Source organism: Macrotis lagotis, chromosome 1 (genome assembly GCF_037893015.1).
Source record: "Macrotis lagotis isolate mMagLag1 chromosome 1, bilby.v1.9.chrom.fasta, whole genome shotgun sequence".
NCBI lineage: Eukaryota > Metazoa > Chordata > Mammalia > Peramelemorphia > Peramelidae > Macrotis > Macrotis lagotis.
This window is the reverse complement of record NC_133658.1, coordinates 692,783,027-692,809,189: the sequence shown is the minus strand read 5'-3', so window position 1 is coordinate 692,809,189 and position 26,163 is coordinate 692,783,027. Positions and strand designations below refer to the sequence as shown.

General features: G+C 34.7%; 1 protein-coding gene across 1 annotated transcript in view; it reads left to right on the top strand.

Annotated features, from left to right (window-relative positions):
- MYO3B (myosin IIIB) overlaps positions 1-26,163 on the top strand; it is a 567,258-nt gene that overhangs the window by 419,724 nt on the left and 121,371 nt on the right. Inside the window, exon 29 of the mRNA XM_074212806.1 lies at positions 1,218-1,338. Within this exon, the coding sequence (XP_074068907.1) occupies positions 1,218-1,338 (121 nt within the window). The remainder of the gene's footprint in view (positions 1-1,217; positions 1,339-26,163) is intronic.

The following is a 26,163-nucleotide window of genomic DNA, read 5'->3' as shown; positions in this document are numbered from 1 at the left end:
TCCTCATTAGATTATAAGTTCCTTGAGAACATGGACTATCTTTTGTCTCCCTATCCCTAGCACTGAGCACATAATATGTGCTTAATAAATGTTTATTGATTGATTGGGATTCTTTTTTTTCAAATCTGTTCCTTTTAAATATATAATAAAATTATTATGTAAGTTTCTTTTTCATTTTCCCTCATCCTACAGAGGACTATTATTAGATACAAATATGTGTGTGTGTGTGTGTGTGTGTGTGTGTGTGCATTATGATAAAAATCATTCTATACTTGCTTCTTTTTTTATCAATTATTTCTTTGTATGCAGATAGCATCATCTTTCCTAAGTCCTTTGTAAGTTCTTTGATTAATTGTTACATCTTAAAAGTTCCTCTCCCCAACCTACTTTGTGATCCAAAAACACTGGCTTCCATGTTGTTTCTCAAACAAGACACTCCATTTCCTGATTGAAAAGTTTTTTCTGGGCTGTCATCCATGGCTGAAATACTCTCTCCTGGGTTCCTTCCTTGTCTTCTGTATTTCCTCACCTTTACTCAAGTCCCAACTAAAATCCTACCTTCAAAAGGAAGCCTTCCTCAATCTTAGTGTCTTCCTTCTGTTTAATGTTTTCCAATTTATCCTGTATTTGTATATAGTTCCCTTCCTTAAACTGTTAGTTCCTTAAGAACAGGGATTGCCTTTTATCTTTGTTTATATTTTCAATACTCAATACTGTGTGTGATGCATCACTATTATTGTTTAGTTGTTTCAATCCTGTTTCATAATGCCATTTTTTGGGTTTTCTTGACACAGATACTAGAGTATTTTACCATTTTCTTCTCTAAGTCAGTTTTTACAGTAGAGGAAACTGAGGTAAAAAGGATTAAGTGATTGGTACAGTAGTTTACTTAATATTTATTGACTGACTTAACCTTGGGCCCATAATACTCTTTCTGATATTTTTACCCATTATCACAATTCACCACTTGTGACCTAACAAAGAGTTCAGTCTTTGAGAGAATGATCTTGGAATTGATAAATTTGGTGGGATACCACAGGAAGAGATTCAGAGAAGCCATGACACAGCATAAAGAATGTGGTAATCTAGTATTAGGAAAGAGGGTACTAAAAGTGGAGAAGAGGAAAAAGATTGGGAAAGGGCACCAAAAGAGGAAATGGGTACCAGAGAACAACTTCATATCTCAGGGACTTTAACAAATGTCTGTTTGCTCTTAGTTTTTAGGGGCTATCTTGTCCGCAAAAGCAGTGCAGGATCCCAAATCCTCCATGGTTATGCAGAAGACAATGAACCTACAAACACTTGCTTTGCTGTGACCGAAAACCCTAATGGAAGCTGGTGAGTCTTAGTCTTGAATGTATCAGTACCAAAGCAAGGTCACCTCTCACCCAATCAACACTGGACAGTCATACTATGAAAAAAATACAACATGCTTTATTTGATATTCAAAGACCTACCCTTTCAGTCTTCTTATTCCTCATGCCCTACCACCTACTCTTGGAACCAGCCTAAGTGAAATATTAAAAATTTTTTCAATGTTATTTATAGTCTAAGTGATGTGTGTTTATAATCTCTACTTAGGGAAGTTGAGTTTGGTGAAGTGCTTGAAATTTAGAATTCTGAGCTGCAGTGGGATTGCCATTCTGAGTTAATCCATTAAGGCTAGGCACTAGAGGAAGGAAGTAAAAGGGGGAGGGAGGGATGGAAGGAGGGAGGGAATGAAAAAAGAAAGGGAGGGAAGAAGAGAGAAAAAGAGGAGAAGAAAAGGAAGAAAAAAGGAGAAAGAAAGGGAAGGAAAGAGAAGGAAGAAAAGAAGGAGAAGGAAGAGAGAAGGGAGAAAAGAAGAAAGGAGAAAAAAGAAGAAAGGGAGAAAGGAAATAGGAATGGAAAGGAGAGGGAAAGAAGGAAGGAAACATTTATTAAATGCCTACTATGTTTCTGATACTATCTAGTGTTTTACAAATATATCATTTGACCCTCACACCAACCCTGTGAAGTAAATGCTATTATGATTGCCATTTTACAACTGACAGTCAGAGGTTAAGGAACTTGCCCACAGTCACACAGACAGTAGGCATCACATTTGTACTTGGGTTTTCCTGACTCCAGGCTTAGTTAGAGCTTTATCCATTATGCCACTTTGCTGCCCTTAAGGTAGGGAAATCTAGTCCATTTCAGAAATCAAGTGAGTTTAAGCTTCTGGGTCAATCACCAGTGAAATAGGATCCATGAACAACCACAGAACTTCCAGCCTGAGTGAGATATAAAGCCAGTCAAAATTTTTTTAAAAATATTTTGGCTTGAGGGGACAACTAATTCCCAACTCATATTCAGGCAAAGCCCATTATAAAATATGTTGCCTAAAAATGATGTATTAATTGATTTTTTTAAGAATGTACTGTCCTTTAATTCTGTTACTAACATTTCTGTTTGTTTGATTTAAGTTTTGCTGCCTCTCAGTGCTGGCTTTATTTATGCCATTTAGTCATCATGTATATAAATCCTTGTGCTTTTCTTTCTTCACATCTTCCCAACTTTATTTAAATCCTCAATTGAAATTCTTCATGATACAATGATATTCCATCCCACACATATAATATAGTTTGTTTTTGTTATTGTTATTAAATTGTTTTTCAGATGTGTTCAACTCTCTGTGGCTCTATTTAGGGTTTTCTTGGCAGAGTTATTGGAGTGACTTGCCATTTCCCTCTCCTCCATTGGAGAAGGAAATGGAGGAACCATAGACGAAACGGACATCAGAAGAATTAAGTGACTTGCCCAGGATATAAATATCTGAGACCAAATTTGAATTCAGTAAAATGAGTCTTCCTGACTTCAGACCTGGTATCACCTAGTTGCCCAATTGATTGCTCATAATATTCTACAATTATTTACTGCTTAAGATACTGTTAAGAAAATTTTAGCATGAACCTCTTGGATCACCTTTAAAAATCCTAAGGTTTAAGAACCACTAAATTGGAATACCTGCTGTAGATAGACTAATTCCCATCAATCATCTCACAAATTTAACCAATTTTCTGTTAACATTTGTTGAGCATCTACTAGAATAGAGAATTTCTAAAGTCACTTTTGGCTCTAAATCCAGTCCTGTGATCTACTTTTAGATGGAATGATGACTTCATCCTAAGTTTACCTTATTTTTCTCTTCAAATAACCAGTTCTTTGTTGGTCAGTCATTTATTAGAAAATAAATAGGTCTCTCAGGTATTTATTTAATGGAAAAGTATATAAAAATTGTGGAAGTTCAGATGTATTTTGTGTAGCCAGGAAAGCTATGTAGGCATCAATGGATTCATGATCTTATTGATTTGGATACTCTCTCCAAGGCTACAGATCATACCCTATCCTCAACTCCTATATAATTACTATAATTGTTTTTGTCCTCCATGAAGCATCTATAGAATATTTACCCACTGTTCTGGAGGGTGCCCTCTGACCTTTTAAAAATATTTTGTGAATATCAATCAATGAATTCTGTTACCTTCCTATTTTATTAGGCCTGCTTTCCATAATTTTCATATGGCACTTTGCATGTTAAACTCATTTAAACTTCTTAAGTCTCACTATGCTTTTTTTTTGTCATTGACAAAAATCATCTGCAGTTTTAATTTTCTGCTATCATGGTATTTCATGATTTATAACCATAATACATTACCTGAATATTACTGCTTAAAATATGAACTTTGCATCAGGGAGCAGTTTGGATTCACTGAAAATGCAAGGAAGTTTCCAGAAAATGCAATCTAACCTGATCTTCACTATTATTCTAGTATGTCGATCATTTATAGAAAATATCCAAGACTAACTCAATGGACATCTACCCAACTGCACCTTACAATCCGGTATATATGCCTTTTTTATCTTTTTTCCCCATTATTTTATTTTGAGATTAAATATAAGATGAATTCTTCTATTAAAGAGAAGACTGTACATGAAACTGAGAATCTCTGTATTGTATAACTTGCCTTTCTTTTTAGGAAATGGAAAGTATGACTTTCAAATTTGTCCTGTTTATCTATATTTCCTTCCAGTCCTTCTCTGTTCTTCTCTATATGTTTCAAAAACATGTTTCAATGACCTCCTTTCTTTTTTTGGGGGGGGCAACATTATTCCTAGCTTCCTTCTCCCTTCTCTCCACCACTGTTATCACCACCCTTATCCATTTAAGGGGGAAAAATCTTGTGACAAATATGCAGAGTGAATTCCCTCACTGACTTCATCCAGAAAATGGATCTCATTCTATAACTTGAGTCCATTTCCTCTTTGTCATGAGCTGAGTATCATGTTTCATTATCTGTACTCTGAAATAATGACTGGTCATAGCATTGATCAGATCTCTTTTAAGTTTTTCAATGTTGTTTATCTTTTATTGTTATTGTTGTTCAGTCATTTTAGTCATGTCCAACTCTCTGTGACCCCATTTGTACTAGAATGGTTTGCCATTTCCTTCTCCAATTCATTTGAGATGAGGAAACTGAGGCAAACAGGGTTAAATGACTTGCCCAGGATTACACAGTTAGAAAATATCTAAGATCAGATTTGAACTCAGATGTTCTTAATTCCAGACCTAGCCCTGTATCTACTGTACCACCACACATAATAAATATGTTATTTGAATAAGTAAAATCATTTGATGTGGAAGAACAAAACAACCATAAAGGTTAACCTCCAGCAACATGTCTCTCCTTAAAAAGAAAAAGCTTCTACAAGATTCCTTGGTATTTAAAACCAACAAAGTTTAGCCATACTATGCGAATCTACATCAAATAAGGCAGAAAACTCTAATCTATCAATTGGGTACCATTTATTAAGTATTATTTGTGGGCCAGGCATTGTGCTAGATGATAGGAATACAAATTCAATAAATGAAACAATCTCTATTTACAAGAACATATACTAATGAGGGCATATATGTAGATACATGGATATGTCATATATCTCTTCCATTATCATATAAAATGGATATAAGATGTGTATATGTATAGGAGTGATTTTATGTATATAACAAATAATAAACCACGAAGGTTCTTAAACTCTTATTTCTCACTTGTTTTACTGTGGAAAATTATGCTCTAATATAGAAAATAGACTATAAAAGTTTACCTGTTTCCTGCTCCTGCTTTTATCAGGACTATATAGCTGATCTTCATAAATATTTATAGGGATAAGAAAATTGGTATTTGGATCAGTAATTTTTGATGTCTTCTTAGTTGTCTTTTTTTGGTAATAATAATAATGTCTATGACAATTCCCATTGTTTGAAATCTTGCCTTTTTAAGATGTCCTAAAAAATTTACAAGTAACTTTAAAGTTATGTTGTATCCCTCTGCTTTTTCAAAGGTAATTTTATTTGGTGCCATTTTAACTTCTTCTAACAGCCCAATGGATACTGCTGTAACAGAATCAAAATGTTGTAGCCCCATGGTCATTAATGATGAGAATAGATCTCCAAAGAAATGCTGATCAGTATTATATGTATCTCATGTATTTTGTTGTCCTTCTAGTTTCATCTATGAACATTCTAAGACATGATCAGGTTCAATTAAGTATAATGCCAAGTCTTGTTGAGGTTCATATTCCCTTTCACTGCTTTTTCATTTTTTCTAAGTTAATATTGCTCTTATTCTTTACTAGTATTCTTCTACGTGTGTGTGTGTGTGTGTGTGTGTGTGTGTGTGTGTGTGTGTGTGTTAAATGACCTTATAATCTAAACTGTGTTGTCTCTGGCTACCACGTCTATATGTTTGGCAGAGCATTGGAATAGCAAACAATTGAAATCAGGTCAGTACATGACCCATGAAAGATTAAAACACAATTATCAGGAAGAAAAGGAATAGAGCATTAAAAAAAACTTCTCGAAAAAATATACTAGATGGACAATTCTTGACAAATGAAACATGGCAGATTTCAAATATAGGTTTAGGAATAGCTTAGAATCAGACCTTATATATTGCAAGACTGAGAGAAGAATTAGTAAACAGATGTAATTTCCTACTTCCAGAATTTGTCACTGAAGCAGATGTGGCTATAATATCAACATGGTTTTTAACCAGAAGTCAGAGGGGTAGACAGTAGAATTCATATAGGAAGGATTCAGGTCTTATAAAAAAAAAAGGAATGTGTCACAAGATGAATTTTGTTTAATCTCATTATGGTTTTGATAAAGATGTGTTTCATTTTAGATTATTTTTCTATTAAGACCTACAATTTAATCAGTGTAGGCAGCATGGCTAATATGGAAGTATGTTTTACATAATTACACATGTTTAGCATACTTCAAATTGCTTACTGTCTCAGCAGAGGGGGAAGGGAAAGAGGAAGAGAATTTGGAACTGAACATTTTTAAAATGAATGTTAAAAAATTATTTTTACATATAATTGGAAAAATATTCAAAAAAATTCATCAGTATAGGGAGCTCCTAGTAAGGAAATATTTTCTATAAATGCAGATTGATTCTTATTCTGCAGCTTATAGTCTTGGAGAGTTCAGGGACTGAAAAATTAAGTGACTGGTCAAGATCACATAACCAACATGGATCAGAAGCAGATCTTGATTCCATTTAATTGTGCTGCCTCCCAACTTGTATTATATGTTGTTCTGGAAATGTAAGTGATAGGAAAATATGAGTATGCTCCTTTAACAGTCTGAGAAGTAAATGTTGCCTTCACTTATGAAGCTGTCCAAATAATATATGTACCTTTGAGAAGGGTATTAAAAAGATATAACAAGCATAGTGAGGATCAATATGCTGAATAGACAAGATCACTTGATTTTAATTTAAAGGGAGCAAACTTTTAAATTAGTTCAATTAATAGGGCATTAGCTTAGGGAAACAATTTGATGTTCTCAAATGCCCTTAACCCTGAGATGCTACCTTATTCTGAAAGAATTTGATATCTTTGGGGCTAGAGACCGAGACTGACTAAGCAAACTTAAGAAAACTGTTTTCAGAATTACTCAGAGGAAGTAAATCACTTCACTGACCTCTGTAAATAGAATTCTTTTAAGAGCTGTTTTACTATTAGTTTGTCATTTATGTACTCTGTGAGAGATTTCCATTCAAGTTACTGACATGTTAAATTTGTTTTCTCATTGTTTCTACACAAAAGATTTAGAATTGAATAGCAAGCATTCATTGTCCTGATTGGTATTATCTTTGAATCTTTATACATTTCTAAGCTTGCCAGGCCCATTCAGTCATCCTTGACACCTAGCTGGCAGCTGCTCACAGATGGTGACAGTAGAAGCAAAGGGCTAAGGGAAAAGTCCTAGGTGGACTCATTAAAATCTAGCTAAGATTATACCCAATCTTCAAGTAGAATAAATAAGAGACAGTAAGTATGTCATAGGTCATTTAGCATTTTAAAATCTGTCACCTGTGATTAAGGTCTTCAAACCTGAGCTAAAATGGCTGAACTGAAATAAAGACTAATTTCTGCTATAATCTCCATCACATACCATTCAGTATCTTGTACCATATTACCCACATTGTTGGAAAGTTTGGTTCCTTCTTCCCTTCTTCCCTTCCTTCCTTCTTTCCTTCAACAAACACCTATTAATTTTTTTTTAAAAGTAGACCTTTTTAGGTAATAAAAAGATAAATGTTGAAACTATCCTTGCATATAATTGAAAAAATAAAATATTGTTCAATTCCCCCCTTCTCCCAAAAAACAAGAACCTATTAAATGTTTACCGTATATGAAGTCCTGTGCTGGCCCTGAAAAGAATACAAAAAATAGAGAAGTCCTGATCCCTGCCTTTAAGGAATTTACAATCAAATAATAGCATCCACCAATGGTAAATGGTGGATTGCAAAGGATAGACCTTGGCAATATTGGGGGGAACCAAGTTGAGAAAAGTCCAGGGGTACAGCTGCCAAGGAAATAATTTTCCCTGCTTTTTCCCCTTTGGATAAGCAAGCAATCTTGAGTACAAGATCACCTAGGAAAATAATGAGATAAGAATTACTTTTCTGGAGCCCCATTTCCTTTAATTTTTCAACTACCAGTTCAGGGATCATCTGGGAAGCACATGGATCAGTGAATGGGGACATGGTAAATGAGAAAAAGGAGGGAAGGATAAAAGAATGAGATCTTAGGAAAGAGGTAAGAAAATTAAACTACAAACTCTTTGCTGATAGGCACTGTTTCTTATTTATATCCTTTACACTTAACCACCGAGTGTTTTGTACAGAATAAGCACTTATTTCAGATTTTATTGAATTAACTTGTTGTTCTAAGGCAAGGGTAAGGAACCTTTTGAATATCTGTAACATCATTTGCAGACCATATAAAATTATCAAATTAAAAATTAGCCTGCTATATTTAATCAAACATTTAATTTAAAAAGTTCCTAGATTTATTGAGTTTCCAGTCCCAACCTGCAGTTGCCTTGGCAGCTCTAGACCAAATGATTTCTCAGACTATATACAACCTGCAGACCAGATGTTCCCTGCCTCTCTTCTAAGGGAAGGTTAATATAATCATGAAATTTAGAAATGGAAAGGGTCTCAGACATTAACCTAGTTCCATTCCTTCATTTTATAAATGTAGCAGTTTGTAAACTGAGTCCCAAAGAGGTTAGTGTCCTCTCCAAGGTCTTCCAAAGAGATGTCAGATTTTTGATTCAAACTCAGTTTTTCTGGCTCTAAATTCAATGTCCTCTGTCCATGTTCAAAAGGGAAGATTAATGAGAAGTGACACAATGTGTGACTTTTACTCAAATTCAAAATGTCTAAAATGAATTAAGTACTTCTTTCCTAACTTCCTTACTTCTGTCCAGGCCACTACCATTCTTCTGTTTAGTCAGGTTCACAATACAAAAATTATTCTTTACTCTTCATTCTCACATATCCAGCAGAGACATCTAGGTAGGACAGTGACTAGACCTCCCTGGATCTGGAAACAGGAAGACCAGAGTTTAAATCCAGACTAAGAAATCTACTAGCTGTCTGACCCAGAATAAATGATTAGCTTTGTGTATCAATTTTCTCAACTATAAAATGATGATAATATGACCTACCTCCTAGGGTGATTGTGAAGGGTGAGGGATGGATGTACAGGAGAGGTGGACACATCCCATCTAGGAACAATGGTGGGTTTGGCCATGGTTCATGATTCCACAACTAGAAGCGGGGAACAAGGTGTTCTTTGGATTGCAATCTTGAAGGAAGTTTCAGAAGAGATGGCTATATAAAAGAGAAAACATGGTATCTTCCTGAAATTGTGTCACCAATCAGGAGAGGGGATCCCCAGGGTTGAAATGCCTGGTTGTGGGACCAGACAATTGTTGAGGACATTGTGAGGGGGCTGGAGAGGAAAGAGTGCACTATATAAACAAATGATGTAAGGAAAGAAATAATTATTTCTTCCATGATGTTTCTTCACCTGTTGATATGATATTCTCTCCCATCTTAATCCTGAAAAATACAACAATAAATAATTATATTCTTTATTCAATTTGACTTCCATATGGCAAATCTCACAGGTGACTTTTATTTGAAGTTTCTTAGCATAACTAGGGCAAATAGTTGGCACAGTGGATAGAGTCCTGGAGCCAGGAAAACCTGAATTAAAATCCAGCTGTGTGATCCTGGACAAGTCACTTAACCTATTTTTGCCTGAATTCACTAGAGAAAGAAATTGTAAAACACTGCAGAGTCTCTGCCAAGAAAACCCCAAATGGGATCTTGAAGAACTGGGCACTACTACAACAACTGAACAACAACAAAACCTGCATTACCTCAAAGATCCCATTCTATGAAGGCTCTCCAAGTAAAGAAAGTAACCAAGTAGAAGTTATAGTTTATAAAGACAAAATTTCTTGGTTCATTAACAATATTGGTTTATTATTTTCTGTGAGCACTGCCACGTATGTTTAAAATGTGCCATTCAAAAAAGAGTTTGTGGAGATATGTGGCAATCTGTATTCCCTAACCCACATGAGAACCTGGCCCACACTCTGCCCTGCTGTCTGGGAGGCAATTACACTGCCTCATCACAAGTGAGATTAGCCCAACTGGCTCCCAGCTCCAGAGTTGCAAGGATGATACTGATGAGAATTATGTTTCTACCTCAAAAGCTGCCAGCTATTTTTTTTAACTGACTGAGTCATGTATATTCCCATCTCTGGAAATATGAGTTCAAATGTAAGTTTTCACAATAAAGCTGCCTGCTCCAGAAATGCATTATGAGCTGCTGGGTAAAAAATCCATACCAATATTATCAGTCTCCTCTTTCCTTTTAAAGCACCTTTCTCCATGATGGTAGAGGTTGTTATGTTTTGGTGTTCCGTTGTTTCAGTCATGTCCAACCCTTCATGACCCAATTTGGGCTTTTCTTGGCAGAGATACTGGAGTGATTTGCTATTTCCTTCTCCAGCTCATTTGACAGATGAAGAAGCTGAGGCAGTATTAAATGATTTGCCCAGGGTCACACAACTAGTAAGTATCTGAGATCAGATTTGAACCTATGTCTTCCTGACTCCAAAACCTGGTACTCTAACCATTGCATTACCTAGCTGCATCTAGAGAACATTGATATAGATGCTGAAATCCTCTATTCTAAAGGCAAAAACTGGGGAAAAGATGAGGAAGATAAGGTCTATTCCAAATTCAAGTCTATATGATTCTATTGTCTACCATATGTGATATATCATATTAGATGCCAGTTCTACTAAAATAAAACATAATATAATACCAAGAATATTAACATTAAAACCTATTTCAAAATTAACACTGAAATAATTGAAGCAAATTAATTAAATGGGGAACATATTTAAAATTATCTTAAGGATATTTGATTAATTTCTGTATAACTTGAACTTCCCCATCTCTGGGCTTTTGGTAAAGCATGCCCTCCTTCTTTCAATCTGTCTTTCAATACCAGACCAAATTTGCCTTCTCAATTAAGCTTTTCTTAGTAATCCTTCCATCTTCTGGCCTCCTGGAGCACCTCATTTATACCACTACTCTTGGGATATTTACCACATACTGCCTTCTTTTGGGAGGCTGCATACTATAATGGAAAAAAAATATTGGGTTTGGAGTTAGAGACAGCAGTCCACATTCCTTCTCTTCCATTTATTATATATATACAATCATGAAAATATCCATAACTTTTCTTGGTTAGTTTCTTCATTTGCAAAATGAGGGATGAGATTAGATGACCTCTTAATGTCCTTTTAGCCATTTAGCTATATTCTTTGATCCTACTTCTCACTCTTTTGTTAGACTAAGTTGATGAGAGCAGGGAATTTATTTTTTTGATCCTCTACAATGCTTAGCATAGAATTCTGTATCCAGTAGACATTCACAACATTTCTGCTGAATAAAAGAATTCATTTAATATAAAAAAGCTGAATTTTTATTTGTGTTGGGTTCAGGGGCAAATCTGAGTTTCTTGAAACATTTATTTTTATACTTCTAACAGGCTTCCAACCAGTCTTTATGTTGGCTTGAGCCTCCTGATTTCTTCTGCAAAAGTATAATATTGACTTTTGCTTAAGAAGCCAGAGATGTTAGCTAAATAAAGGAACAGAGTTTCTATTTGCACTGAGTGCTGGATTTCTGGAACAGATCTATCTTTATAATGTGACAATAAGCACCAAGTATGGGATGATGCTTAAATGTGCATTTTCTTTAGGAAGCTGTTATCCTGGTATACAGATGTTGACTATTACTAATCCATTAGTCGATCACTTACTATTGCTAACACATTTTTAGAGTATCTTATTAGATCTAGTTCACAGATTTAGAGATAGTAGGGAATTTAGAAATTATCTAGCTCAGTCCCTTCATTTTTACAAAAGAGTAAATGAAGGTCTGGAATGGATAAAGGACTTGCCCAAAGCAACACAAATATTACATGGAAGAGACATGAACTACTCCAAATCTGGTGTATCCTTTCTACTTTAATGATGTGACAATTTTAAATAGAAATGACAAGTGAATATTTTTCTCATGTCATAAGATTTGGGTTCTTTGTCCCCTATTTCAGTTCAATTCATTAAACATTGACTATGTTCTAGGCACCTACTAAGTACTAAGCACTGGAAATACAGTAAGAGGAGCAAGATAGTCCTACCCTCAAAGAGCTTATAGTCTAATGGGTGGGACATTGTGCAAATAAATATGTACAAAGCAAGTTTATATACAGGATAAATAGGGAATAATTAACAGAAAGAGAGAGGCTGAGGAGGCTTCCTGTAGAAGGTGGGAGAACTGGAATATTTTAGACAGTTAAGTGTTGAAAGTTTAGAAAGTTAAGTTTAAGTGTTGTTGGAAGTGAGTGAGATGTGACATGATCATACCTATGCTTTGGAAGAATCACTTTGGCAGCTATATTATGTGGAGAATGAACTGGAATGGGGAGATATTAAAAGAGAGAGACCATCAGAAAGCTACTGCAGTAATCCAAACATAGAGTGATGAAAGCCTAGATAAAAAAGGTGACTGTGTGAGTAAAGATAAGGAAATATGTTCAAGGGATATAATGAAAGAAATTGCAATATTTGGCAACTGACTGGATATGTGTGACAATTGAGAAATAGGAGTCAAGGATGATATCAAGGTTGCAAACTTAAGTAACTAGAAGGATGTTAGTGCCTTCCACAATAATAGAGAAGTTTGAAGGTGGTATAGGTTGGAGGAAAAAATATGAATGTTTTTTTGATCATGTTGAACTCAAAATGCCTATAGGACATCTGGTTCAAAATGTTTTATGGGCAGTTATTAATGACAGATTCAAGCTCATAAATAGATTTGGGAATCATTAACATAGAGATGATAATTGAAATCAAGAGAACTGATAACATCTGCAAATAAAGGAATGGAGAGAGAAAAAGGAAGAGGATACAGGAAAGTACCCTTGGTAGTAACCATAATTAGTGTACATACTTTGATAAAGATCCTGCAAAGAGATTGAGAAGGAGTGGTCAAACATGTAGGAGGAGAACCAAAAGTCACAAAAACTCAGAGAGGAAAAGATATCCAAGAGATGAAGGTAGTCAACAACATCAAATTCTGCAAAGAAATCAGGAAAGATGTGTATTGAGAAGATGCTCAATTAAGAGATCACTAATTAAGAACAATTAAGAGATAGATCCCTGGTAAATTTGGAAAGAGTTGTTTCAGTCAAATGATGAAATAGAAAATCAAATTGCACAGTTTATAAGACAGTAAGAGGAGATGAAACAGAAACATTGATTTGGGGTAGGTTTTTCAAGGAGTTTACTTGAGAGGTCAGACAATAATTTATTAGACTTAAAGAAGGAAAGGAAAATGAAGAAAGCTGGTGACATGATAAGATCTAATGAGGGCTTTTCAAGAATAGAATGTGTTTGTAGGAATCAGAGAAGGAATACGTTATTAGGGAGAGATGAAAAGTTAGAGAGATCGTGAGGATGATAGTGGGGGCAATCTGCTTGAGAAGAGAGAAGGGGATGAGAACAAGAATCTAAGTAGAAGGGCTGACCCTGGTAAGCAGAAGGGCAACTTCATCATCAGTGACTTCTAGAGAAAGATTGTGGAAGTGAGGTTCCATTCAAATTAGCTAGCATAAATTTGTAGTATAATTAGTCAGTTGGTCTTGTGATTTCTTTCAGTTCTGTTTAGTATTACATGAATAAGAGCAAATGAGTCAAAGAGTAAAAGTAATACGGGGTTGGGATTTGGCAAAATGTGATTGTCAGTAGAACCCTAAGTGAATAAGGGATTCAAGAGTAAAGAATAACCTCATTAGGTTACTAAAAGGGCAAAACTGGGAAAGAAAATGAGTTTAGTCAGGTCTAGGTTTATGGGATACCACTGAAAGATGGTAGGTTTGAAAATCACTGTGAGGATGAAGAGTAGGTTTAAAAGGAGTAAGATATAGGAAAAGATGGAGAGGTAAAAGATTAAGATCAAATAAAGCAAATTCAGCATTCTTTAATGTAAAAGTGAAATACTTTTGAGTTGTGGTAATTGCAAACAAGGATTTGTTTTTTTTTTCTTTTTTATGTTTTCTTTTGCAAGACAATGGGGTTAAGTGACTTGGCCAAGGTCACATAGCTAGGTAATTAGAAAGCGGGGTCGGATTTGAACTCAGGTTCTCCTGACTCCAGAGCCAAGACTATCTACTGTACCATCTAGCTGCCCCCCAAACAAGGATTTGTTGACCCTCCCTGTGTGAAGCTAAAGTGGAATGGAAGAGTAAGTCATAGAAGTGGGTTAGCTCAAAGAATTGAGAAACTGAGGTATTTGAGGGAACTTCAAAATGTATGTTAAAATCTCTTAGAATGAGAACAGGAATTAAGGTAGAGAGAAAGTTCATGAACCTAGCCCTGAAATCATTGACACAGAATATGTCCTGGGCCTTGGTAGATAACAACTCCAGAATCTGGATTGAATGATAAATTTGACCTGAAAAAATCTCAGTGAAGGAGAAGCTACTAAGTAATAACAGTAAAAGAAAAGTCTGAAGTATAGTACATTAGAGAACAAAGAATATTCTGACTCTCTCTCACTGTGACCAGGTTGGGGTTGGAATCAAAATACAATGAGTACTGGACTAAGTTGCCAGGTACTCAGAGTCATCAGGAGGGAGCCAAGTATCAGTGAGTGCCAGAATGATCTTCTAGGTGTCATTAGAGCCTTTAACTGTCAAATCTTCCATACTGCTGGGACCTGAGAAGTGTGTGGAAACCCATTTGAAATAGATATGGGTGTCTGTCCTAAAACCTAGCCAGGTTGCACCTACCCTTCTATCAAGAAATCAGTCAAGAGGCATTAATTCTTTCACTGTTAAATTCATTTTCTTTTCATCCCTGTGCTGAATATTTTGTGCCAAATTTGAACCAAAATGCAAATTATTTTGTATATGTGTATAAAAATAGTTATAATTATAAAAATATTTACAATATTTATAATTATATTAAAATATTTATAATTATATTTGCAGTTTATCTTAGTTTCTTCCTAACTGTAAATGAACCTAAATGAACCTAAAACAACTAAATAAAAAATAAAAGTTGCAGAAAACATGTATTTTTTCCAATATAACATGCTCCCATAGCAAAAGAGCTAAATAACCTACTGTGTTCCAAACAGAAAGTAAGGAGATTATCTGTCCAACACTTATTTTTAGTGTGTGGTCTTGGGCCAGTCCAGATGTCTAGAGAAAAGCTGGAAGATAATTTGTACCAAAATGGAAGCCTATGAAGGAGGAAGAAGATGGTTTGTTAGTCTGTAAACATTCTGAGGACTTTTCTGTTACTGTTAAAATACTTGCTACCTTTACTAATATCACTACTGTACTATTACTACTGAATTATATACTATTGTACATACCAAGTGTGGCAGTATTGATAAAAACAGTTTATTAAAATGGTTTCTGCAAATCTTTTTCATCTTTCTTTTGTTTGTTGTCCTTACCTTTTCATTCTTGAGAGTCCCAGAGATAACTTTGTTTACTTAGATATCTTGCCAAATTTACTTTAAACTGGTTTTGCCTACCACTGAGTCTATTTTTATGAAATGGTTCTGCTCAAAATTGACCATCACCATTCTTCACAATATTTTAAGAATGAATTTATATTCTAAGTTACTGTTGACTTTTACAGTCATATCTCCCCTTTGGAAAAGTCAGATGTATACTGGCTAGAGTGTTTTCTGAGCACTTTTGGTTTTCTCATGGAAATTGATTTAGATTGCTTAAAGTTTCAGAAAAAATTATGGTCAGTGTCAATGTAATTTCCGTTGTCCAGTTACTTTGATTTTCAATAGCATTTAAATATAGGTAAAATCTTTTAAAAATTGTATAATATATCCTCTTACCATTTTTTCTTTATTATTCTTTTATTCTTTTTTTTTTCTTATCTTGTTTGTGACAAGTCAATGATCTGACAGTACACAGCTAACTCAAGACTAACCTTCAGATGAATTAAAAGTCTTTTCCAGTTTGATAGGTTTGTTCTTCTGTTCTCTGTGATGGTGGGTCTCTCCAGCATTTTAAGGACTCCTTGCCCTTGCTATCTACTATATATTCTTTTAGAATTCCAAGACTTGCATTTTGACATAACAAGACTGGTTCTTTCCATCTCTCTGGCAGTTGAACTCTCCTCTCTCTATATGCATCTCTATATGTATTGCTCCCCACTTAGAATTTAATCTCCTTGGGATCAGTCTTCTTTTTCTGTTTGTACATCCAGCATTTAGCATAGTGCTTAGCACGTGGTAAATACTTAATACGAGCTTATTCATTCATTCATTTATTAATGTATAAGCTAGAATTATTTTCATCTTTTTTTGCAAAACCTTGTCCTTACTCCTGTTTTATGTTCAGTAAAGTAATGATTCTGTAGCCTCTGGGTACATGATTAAATCACCTGGACAAACTCCTTTCTTTCCCCAACTCTCCAAAATTATTAATAAAAAAATAAATGCCTGATCCATTTTTAAGTTTAACCTACATTATTATTAACATTTTCCCTTTACTTTCTTTAAGTCTAGAAAATCAACAAAACAATAACTCTAGTCCTAATTTGTAGCAGTGCCAATTTCTGAGGTGAAAATTGTCTCTCCATCTGGTATGAATTGGGTCCCACACAGCCCTACCTTGTCAGTTACTTTTTCATTTAGAGACCATTTCCTTCTTTCTTTTGGTTTATAGCAAGAATATCAAGATGGACATAATTCAGCTTCTCAAGCATTATGTCCCTTCATTGGCCACTGAACAAGGAATTCATATTTAGAGAGTCAAACACAGTCAAACTGAAATTTATTGATAATCTAAAATCTATTCCTTTCCCAATAGATTTTTTTCACCAACTTTCTGTACATGCAAATTTGAGAGGAATTCCATTTGTCTAAATAAAGTCTGCTATGGTCCCGACTTAGACTTTCCCCATATTTTGAACACAAGATCAGCATCTCCCTTTAGAGAAATCATCTGTCTCTATTTTATCTGTCCAACTTTAGCAAATTTAAGAAGAAAAAACTTGCTTAAGTTGAAATGTTGAAGAAAAAAAACTCATGTTTTTCTGGAAATGAATTTTAAATAAGAGCATTTCCTTAAGGACAGTTTAAAGTCTCTGCTTCCTGAAGAAGCCTAGATTATATTTTTAAATGCATAGTGAGAGGAGGTTAATTCTATGTCATTTCCTATTGCAGTTACAGGCTTTGTCATGGGAAATCATTAACTCTGTTCCATTGTCTTTTCTTAGTTATGAGAATGAAGTATTTGCATATTAATGCCTGAGATGTTTTGTGAATCTCAATGGAACTTTGCTTCTATCTGTGCTGAGTAAATTTGCTTGGTAGCCACAGTGCTCCATAGAAATAAAAGAAGAAAAAAAGAAACGAGAGGCCACAGTCATCTAAAGTACTTTAAAAGGAGATAAAGTCATGTTCTCCTTATAGGCCACTGCCTGGCATGTAAATAAGGTTTTAAGTCAGAAAGACCTGGTTTTAAATCCAGTTTCAGTTACTCACTAGGCATGGCCCTTGAGCTCTCCCAACCTCAAATTCCTTGTCTGTAAAATGAAAATAATATCTGTTTGCCCACCTGTGTGACCCTGGGCATGTCACTTAAGCTCTTGGTATTTCAGGTTCATCATCTGCAAAATAGGATAGTAATGGCACCTACCTCCCAGGTTGTCTGTGAGGATCAAATTGAGATAATATTTGCAATATAAATGCTAGTCGTTATTGTCATCATCATCACTATTATTATTATTGTTACTTAATTCATAGGCTTATTATGAAGATCACATGAAATAATATATGTAATATAAATGATAGCCATTATAACCATCATCTTCATCATCATCATTATTACTTAACTCATTGCTTTATTAGAAAACATTTAATATAAATGTGTCATTATCATCATTATTACTATTATGATTATTGTTACTTAAGTTATAGACTTGTGAGGATCAAATGAGATGATATTTGTAATATAAATGATAGCCATTATAATCATCACCATCATCATCATCATCATTATTATTATTACTTAACTCATAGACTTATAGTGAAGATCAAATGAGAAAATATTTGTAATATACATGCTAGTTATCATCATCATCATTCTTTAACTCACAGGCTAATTGTGAGGATATGACCTAATGTTTGTCAAGTCATTAGGCATGAATAGGCACCTACTATTTATCAGGCAATGTGCTAAGTGTTACAGATACAAAGAAAAGCAAAATCAGCACGTAAAGTGTGTGGCAAACTTTAAAGCACTGTATATATCAATAATTATAGGCATTATAAATTCTGTCAATAAAAAGAATTTTATTAAATTTATCAAATAAGTATCTATTAAAGTCCTTGCCCTCAGGGATCACATAACAATCAGAAAGATAACATGTTCATAAAATAAACACTGGGTAACTTTTTTTTTCCCCAAGGAAAGAGGGTACTAGCAACTTGAAGGTCTCTTCTACCTACTTCTCTATGGGAGGGATAGACAAAACCAGATGAGTTTTCATTTTTGAATTGCCCTCCCTCTCCTCTAATACTACCTTGCATTTATTTCACATATGTTCTGCCTCTTGTCTCTCCACCCCAGAAGAATCTAAGTGCTTTGAGGACAGGGATCAGTTTAGGTTCTGTATTCCTTGCCCCTAGCTCAGTCCTTTTCTGATGAGTGTTTGTTGACTGAATGCATGAATGACTGTTGTGTAGAGACCTAGAATGTTGAACTCCAGGGAAAACAAAATCCTAGCAACTGCCATGATGGGGAAATAAGTTTCAGATACCAAGATTTTAATGGTCTAAGATCAACATATCCTGGAGCCGAAAGGCGGGAAAGGACCATCCTCCATTCTGGCTCATATCCTCCCAAGAGAACTGTGTGTATCCACAAGAACAGCCAGCCCTTTTGGCCCCTTCCCAGGACTCAGAATGGTGCTCTCATTTTTGTTTGCTTTGCAAATATCTTAATGGGAAATGGTTCAACACCACCCTTTGGGTTAATCTTCAGAGTTCTGCCTGACAGCTGTTAGGTTCAGGAACCACATGGTCATCTTCCGTTGGGATAGAGCTGAAGCTGATTGCTGCATCCAGGGCCCAGACTTTGCGGATCCTCTTTGGTTACTGAATTTACAGTCTGACAACGGATCCCCCACTGGCTTATATTTTTTATTTTGTTCTGCCTGAGAGGGTCAATCACTTCCTCATTTACTTTCTCTTCCTTTCTCTTTCTACCCAGATCAAGCCACTTGTTTGAATTCATCTCATTGAACAACAATAATAATGTTTTACAGCAACCACACAAGCACTTACAGGTTGTTTTTTAAAAGAAAGAAAGAAATCAAAGGAGCCTGGTGCCTTTTCTGTGTGTTTATTTGTTTTGAATTATATTACAGGAAGAAGAGGCTGGAATGTTGAGGGGGTTGGGGGTGGAAGAGAATCTGGTTTCTTTTCTTTCAACCTCATAAGCTTGACTTCACCTGAGGATTTCAATATATCTATTTGCTAAACAAGTCAAGTCATCATGATACTTTATGAATTACTTCTTCCTTTAAGCTGGTTTGCTCTTATACTAAGGTTGTTTTTCATTTGCTACTGAATTAAGTCTTTTGCTTTCTCTAATCGAGTGTGTTTGGCTGCTGTGACCCTAATAATCACTTTTCCCAATTTTTTTCTGACCTTTGTAAGATTGGAGAGTACATGGATAAAATTCCATATTCAGATATGGTAAGGAGTGGGGGAGGGGAGGAAATGAAGCAGGGAGGGTCTTCCCCTCTTTAAAAAATGGCAAGAAGTAAAGCATACAACCACAAGGTCATAAACAAATATCCAATTGCTCTGGGACAATCTAATTCTACTATAAAGCCCCTATCATCTCCTGATTTTTTTTCCTTCTGCCTCTTCCCTATGGTCCAAGTTTTTTGAGCTTTCATTCTCAATGTCATACTCTCTCCCTATAGGAAATCACTTTTAAATCTGCTCTTCTTGAGCCTTTAGTACACATTTTACATTACCTATTTACCTCAGGTCCTTCATCTGTAAAATGAACCAGAAAAGGAAATGGCAAACCACTCCTATATCTTTGCCAAGAAAATCCATGACTTTCAAGTCATCTCTAGCACCAGGATTTCCTTTGTGTATTATGCCTTACTCCTCATTCCCACATACCACATTCTTGTTTGGAATTTTTACTTCATTTTCTGTATAGTTCTCTAAAATGTGTTTCTGTTGATCATTATTCAGTGTCATATGTTAGGTAAACTACTTAAGTACCTTTTAGCCTTCCTGAAATGAGGAAGTGAAAGTGGACCTTGTTGTTCTAGATATTAAAAGTTAAAAAGCAAAAAAAGTCAAAAGCATTGTTAAAATCCAGCCTTTGAGGTATATAAACGCTATACTGCTCATTTACAGACCCTCTTCCACTACCCTCTTTAGACTAACTATCATGAAGTAATACTAGTACAATGTTTTAGTCTAAAGTTCTTATATCCCACAGAGAAGAAACCCTTCTCAGTGTTTCTTTAATATCATCTTAATAACTAGTTTATATGTAGCACTTTAAGGTTTACAGAGTACTTTATACATGTAAACTCATTTGATACAGTTATTATTATCTCCATTTTATAGTTAGGGAAATTGAGACACAGAGCAATTAAGTGACTTGCCCAGAATCACACAGCTAGTCAGTGTCTGAAATGTGATTCAAACTCAGGGCTTCTTGATTCCAAGTTCTCTCTATCCAATATATCACCTAGCTGCCACTGATAAAAACTCCCAGAACTGAATCCTCTTCTTCCATTTACCTAAGACCTAATAATCATTTTCTTTAAGGAAGTTAGGTGAAAATTTCCAGAAGGAACTCTGTCCTTAAAGATAAGGGACTAGCCCCTTGATGAATCCATTTATTGGTATATATATATTTTTAGGCTTTTGCAAGGCAACGGGGGTGGTGGTGGGGTGTAAGTGGCTTGCCCAAGGCCACACAGCTAGGTAATTATTAAGTATCTGAGGTCGGATTTGAATTCAGGTCCTCCTGACTCCAGGGCGTTGCCCTATCCACTGCATCATCTAGTTGCCCTAATGAATCCACTTAAGACCAGTATCCTCTTTCCCTTCTACTTAAATCAGATTAGGGTAAGGATTAGACCAAAAAGAAGGAAGAAGTCTTTAGTGCAAGTACTGGAGGGATCCTTAAACTCCAGTCCCTGTAGACAGATTTTAGAAGACACCATGAGCTAGTATAGGAAAATATTACATCTTTTTTTCAATATTTCCTTTTCAATCCTATATATTTTAGTTTGAGCATTTAAAGACATTTTGCAAATGGATTGATTGCTATGGAAAATTAAACATGATTCGTGGAAGTGGTTCTTAAATTCACCTTGGACCAGATAGAAAGAAGAATCCTTAAAAGAAGTGAGCAAAGTTGGATTAAATAATTTGGGGAAATCTCTAGGATAGATGTTCTCAAACTTCTTGATCTCTGCATTCCTTTACATGCTTAAAATGACTGCAGATCCCAAAGAACATTTGTTTATGTGGGCTATATTTATCAAGAATAGCTATTAGAAATTTAAACTGAATTTTTCTAAAAATTTACTTATTCAATTAAAAATAAGGAAGATTAAAAAGAGAAAAACAAAAAATAAATAAAAATAACAATGACAAACTTGTTATATATTTATGTAAATAACATATTTTTGTTTTTTTAAAAACTAAATTCTCCATAACAAAAAAAACTTTAGTGAGGACAGAATTGTTTTACATAATTTTTCAAATCTCTTTAATGTATGGCTTAATAGAAGGCACCTGGATTCTCATATCTTCTTCATTTAATCTGCTTCAATGTTGTTTTGGTTGAAATATTCAAGAGAATATGACCTCACACAAATGTATAGCTGAAAAAGGGAGGAGGATTCTATTAGGCAAATAACATCTTAGTATTATTCTGGAAATAGTTTTAATCTTGAAGACCCCCTGAAAGTACCTTGGAGACCCTAGGGACCTGAGACCAGACTCTTGGTACTAAAGTTCCTTTAAGTTACTCTTTTTCTGAAACTTTACTGAAGGTTCTGAACTAAATTCTGAACGTTTTTCAATGACAATAGTAGAATATTGTCTATTGTTCAAAGATATTACAACTCTAAATTGGTTTATGTTAGAGAAATTTTCAAAGACATGAGGTAACTCTTTTCATCTTTTGACTTCTCTAAGCTAAAATGTTTAGAATTAGTTCTATTTAAGTAATAGAAACTGTTTCTGGAAGGCTTATGGCTCTGAGGTTGCTTTCTGAGTCTACCAAAGTGAAACAGAGAAAACAAGATAAAAGAAGTTGCTCAATCATTAAAATTCTTAGACTCTATCAGATTCAAAGAGTGTATGGCATTTAGTTAATACAAATGAATTATTAAAAATAATAATTGTAACCACTTTATATTTTATTTCTTAACCTGAAAAATTAAGTATTACTTTTTTATAATTACTGCTTTATAATTACTATTGCATATGCATTTCAGTTGAACCTTATTAAGCATTAATTGTCTCATCATAGCATGGTGAAATGATTTATCTGAGATCATCTAGTCTGTACATTGGAAGGCTTCAGTTATCCAAAGAATAGTTTGAAGGTTATTGAGAACCAGCAAGGCAGGGTACTGCATGCTTAATATAATTTGTCTTAAAGTAATCCAGGGTCTTAGTAGCCTCTATCATGAGATTAGAAAATAATATAAAATTATATAGTCTTTTTCTGACTTTTTGTTATTTTTAAACTTGGATATCAATAAACATGAGCATTCCTGTATACAAAGAATAACAGCAAAAAAAGAAGCTTCTGCATGAAACCATGAATTGCTTCTATGAAGCACTTGGAGCTTTTTAAGTGTATTTCACATTTAACATGAAAATCAAGTGCATGATCAATGTTTGTCCAAGTCACTTATTGACCCAAATTCAGTATTAGATCACTATTATATATCTGGGTGACACAGTTTAGAAATGGTATTGACTAGGTGATGCATTGGATAGAGCACTGGACTTGGAATCAGGGAGACTAACTTTCATGAGTTCAAATCTGGCCCCAGATATTTGCCAATTGTGTGACTCTGAATAAGTCATTTAACCCTGTTTGCCTTGGTTTCCTCATCTGTAAAATGAGTTGGAGAAGAACAATGGCAAATTACTCCAGGATCTTTATCAAGAAAACTCCAAATGGAATCACTAAGAATTGTAAACACCTGAAACAACCCAACAACAACAACAACAACAACCTGAAAAATCTGAAAATCTGTAGAGTTTCTGATGGAGGACAACTGAACTGGGGAAGATTTTTATGATCACTGGGAAATTATAAAGAATCAAATTTGGATTTAATGTAAAGAAAATTTTCCTAACCCCTAGAACTTTCTAAAAGTGAAATAAACTGTTTAAGGAAGTAGCGGACCCTCCCTCAGTGAAAGTTTTCAAGCAACATTTGAATGGCTAGTTGGGTATATTATTGAGGAAATTCTTGTTCATATGCTGGTTCAACTAAATTCAGGAAGCATTTATTAGATACCTACTATCTGTCTGATACTGTGCTGGGCTCTTAGAAATAGAAAGTCAAAAATGAAAAAGCCTCTGCCCTTAAGGAAAAAAAATATGAAATTTCTCCAAATTCAATCAAGCAAACCATCAATCAATAAATATTTTCCATGTACAAGGCATTGTGCTAACCTCTGAAGATACAAAAAAAAGATGAAACAGTTAAGTAATCTTGGGGTGGGGACTCAATAACATTTTGTGGAAACAGGAAGTAGCACTTAAATCAAGTCTTGAATATGGGGAGAAATTCCAAGAAATTGAAAGGAGGTAGAGTATTCTAAGCATGAGCATCAGTCTATGCAAAACCATGGAAATAGGAGGTGGTATGTCATATATGAGAAAAGTAATGTTTAATCAGCCTAAGAAGATAGATTGGGACCAGATTACAAAAAGTTTTAAAAATCAAATAGAGGAACTTATATTTTACCTTGGAAATCAGAGAGAGTCACCTGAACTTCATGGGTAGAGGAGTGATATGGTCAGATCAGTGGGCTATAAGAATATCAAATTTGGCAACTGAGAAAAGGATATATAGAAGAGGGGAAAAACTGGAGTCAGGGAGATCAATTCAAAGACTATTGTAATCTTTAGGACCTGAACAAGATATACTAACTAGTCCCCCATATCTTTTCCAGTCTTGGGATTCTGTGTTTCTGTGAGCACTTGAAATGTCTAACTCTTTAAAACACCAAAGAGCAGACAAACTTAAAGTGTTGTATTGCAGACCATGGATGAGTAAAGCAGATTTTTTTCCCCCACATAGTCAAAAGATCTTTATAGAAGAAAGATTACCTATTTCTAAGTGAGTCTTCAGCTATAATTCTTGCCTCCAGAGATGAAGATAAATTAAGGAAGTAGAGAAGAATACAAAATAGAAATGAGATTTTTTTTAAATAGCTGGAAAATTAAGAATGCATGGGCTTATGGGAGATGGGGTAATCATGAGTAGAACAAATACTGTCAAATAGAGCTCCCAGTGGGATTTGTGGGAGCTAGCATGTATATGAATATATCTGTGCAGACATAGATATATACATATGTGTAAATACTAAGTTAGAGCAACTGCTTTATGAAATATTTATTATCATTTCTAGCACTGTTTATAATTACATCCTTGAGAGATGTCTTCTAAATCTTAAAGGAGCTGTACTATCTTTGTACTAAACTCATAGTTATATATATATATGTACACATATGTGTGTGTATATTTGAATATAATTTGCTTTCAACTCAAGTGACTTGAAGCTCCAATTAAAGGTGTACCCATCTAAAGAGGCCATTAGGCAAAAAAGTTAGTTTCATGGAAACAATGGTACAGATGGTCAATTTGTCAAAATCCCTTTAAGGCAAGGTCTTATGACCTAAAAGTGAGGTTTGATCATCATTTGCTGCAAAGAGATCAGGAAAATGTGTATACCCAGTATTTAAGAAGGATCAACTCTACATAATTTGTTTCAATTCAGATATATTTTTAGTTGTGTCCATTATTTCATGACTGCATTTGGAGTTTTCTTAGCAAAGATACTGGAGTGGTTTTCCATTTCCTTTTCCAGTTTATTTTACAGATGAGGAAACTGAGGCAAACAGAGTCAAATGATTTGCCCAGGGGGGTCTTTCTAACTGTAGATCTGGCACTCTATCCATTGTGCAACCCAGCTACCCATTTATCTATGTGCCCATTGTATTCCCCTGGATAATGTAAATTCTTTGAAGTCAAAGATTATTCAGTTGTTCTGGGTCCTTAACACCTAACAAGTGCCCTTATATAGAATAGATTCTGGTTAAAATGTGCTTTGAATTCAAAGGCTGTCAGACATTTTGTTTAATTAAAACCAGGGAAAAATTAGCAGCTGCCAAAGTCTATGGTGTCCAAACTGTTCCCTTCCTTTTCTCCTTGTAATTTTTCTTAGTGCTACTGCTTTTTTAAAAAACGTTTTCTACTCCCTCAATTATATCAACTTAGAGAATCTGAAAGTAAATTTTCGGATTTTTACCACCTCTTCATGGACATTTACTTTGGGGAAGAAGGCGAATACCTATATATTTGTGAAAAGGGACAGGCTATTGGTAAATGTGCTTCAGGAATTTGGATTTTTTTTTATCAATTTGGAAAAGAATTTTTAAAACTTGGAATGAAAACTCTGATAAGTAGGACAATGAGAAAAGTCTTATCACTTTTCCCAAATATTGACAAAGAAAACAGAATTAGGGTGCCCCTTTGATTGACCTCCCCTACTGTCTCATTAAAATAATATTAAAATTGACTTCAAAAGCAATTCATTGAAAAACTTAACTGACTTGATAAATATATGACAATAATAGTAGGAATGAGAATGAATTATCCCCTACTCTATCAGACCTTTTGTGCAGCACTGACTTTGACAAGAATGCCTAACTTTTTCTGTGAGCTTGTGATTTCATTGTTATAAGGAGGAAGTTCCCTCTACCTACTGTAGGTTTAATGTTATCATACCTCTAGAACTTTAGATAATAATTCCCATTTTACAGATGAGAAAACTGAGGCCCAGAGAGGAGAAATAACTTGCCTAAAGGCACACAAGGTACTAAATGTTAGTCAGAATTCAAAGTAGTACTTCTGATT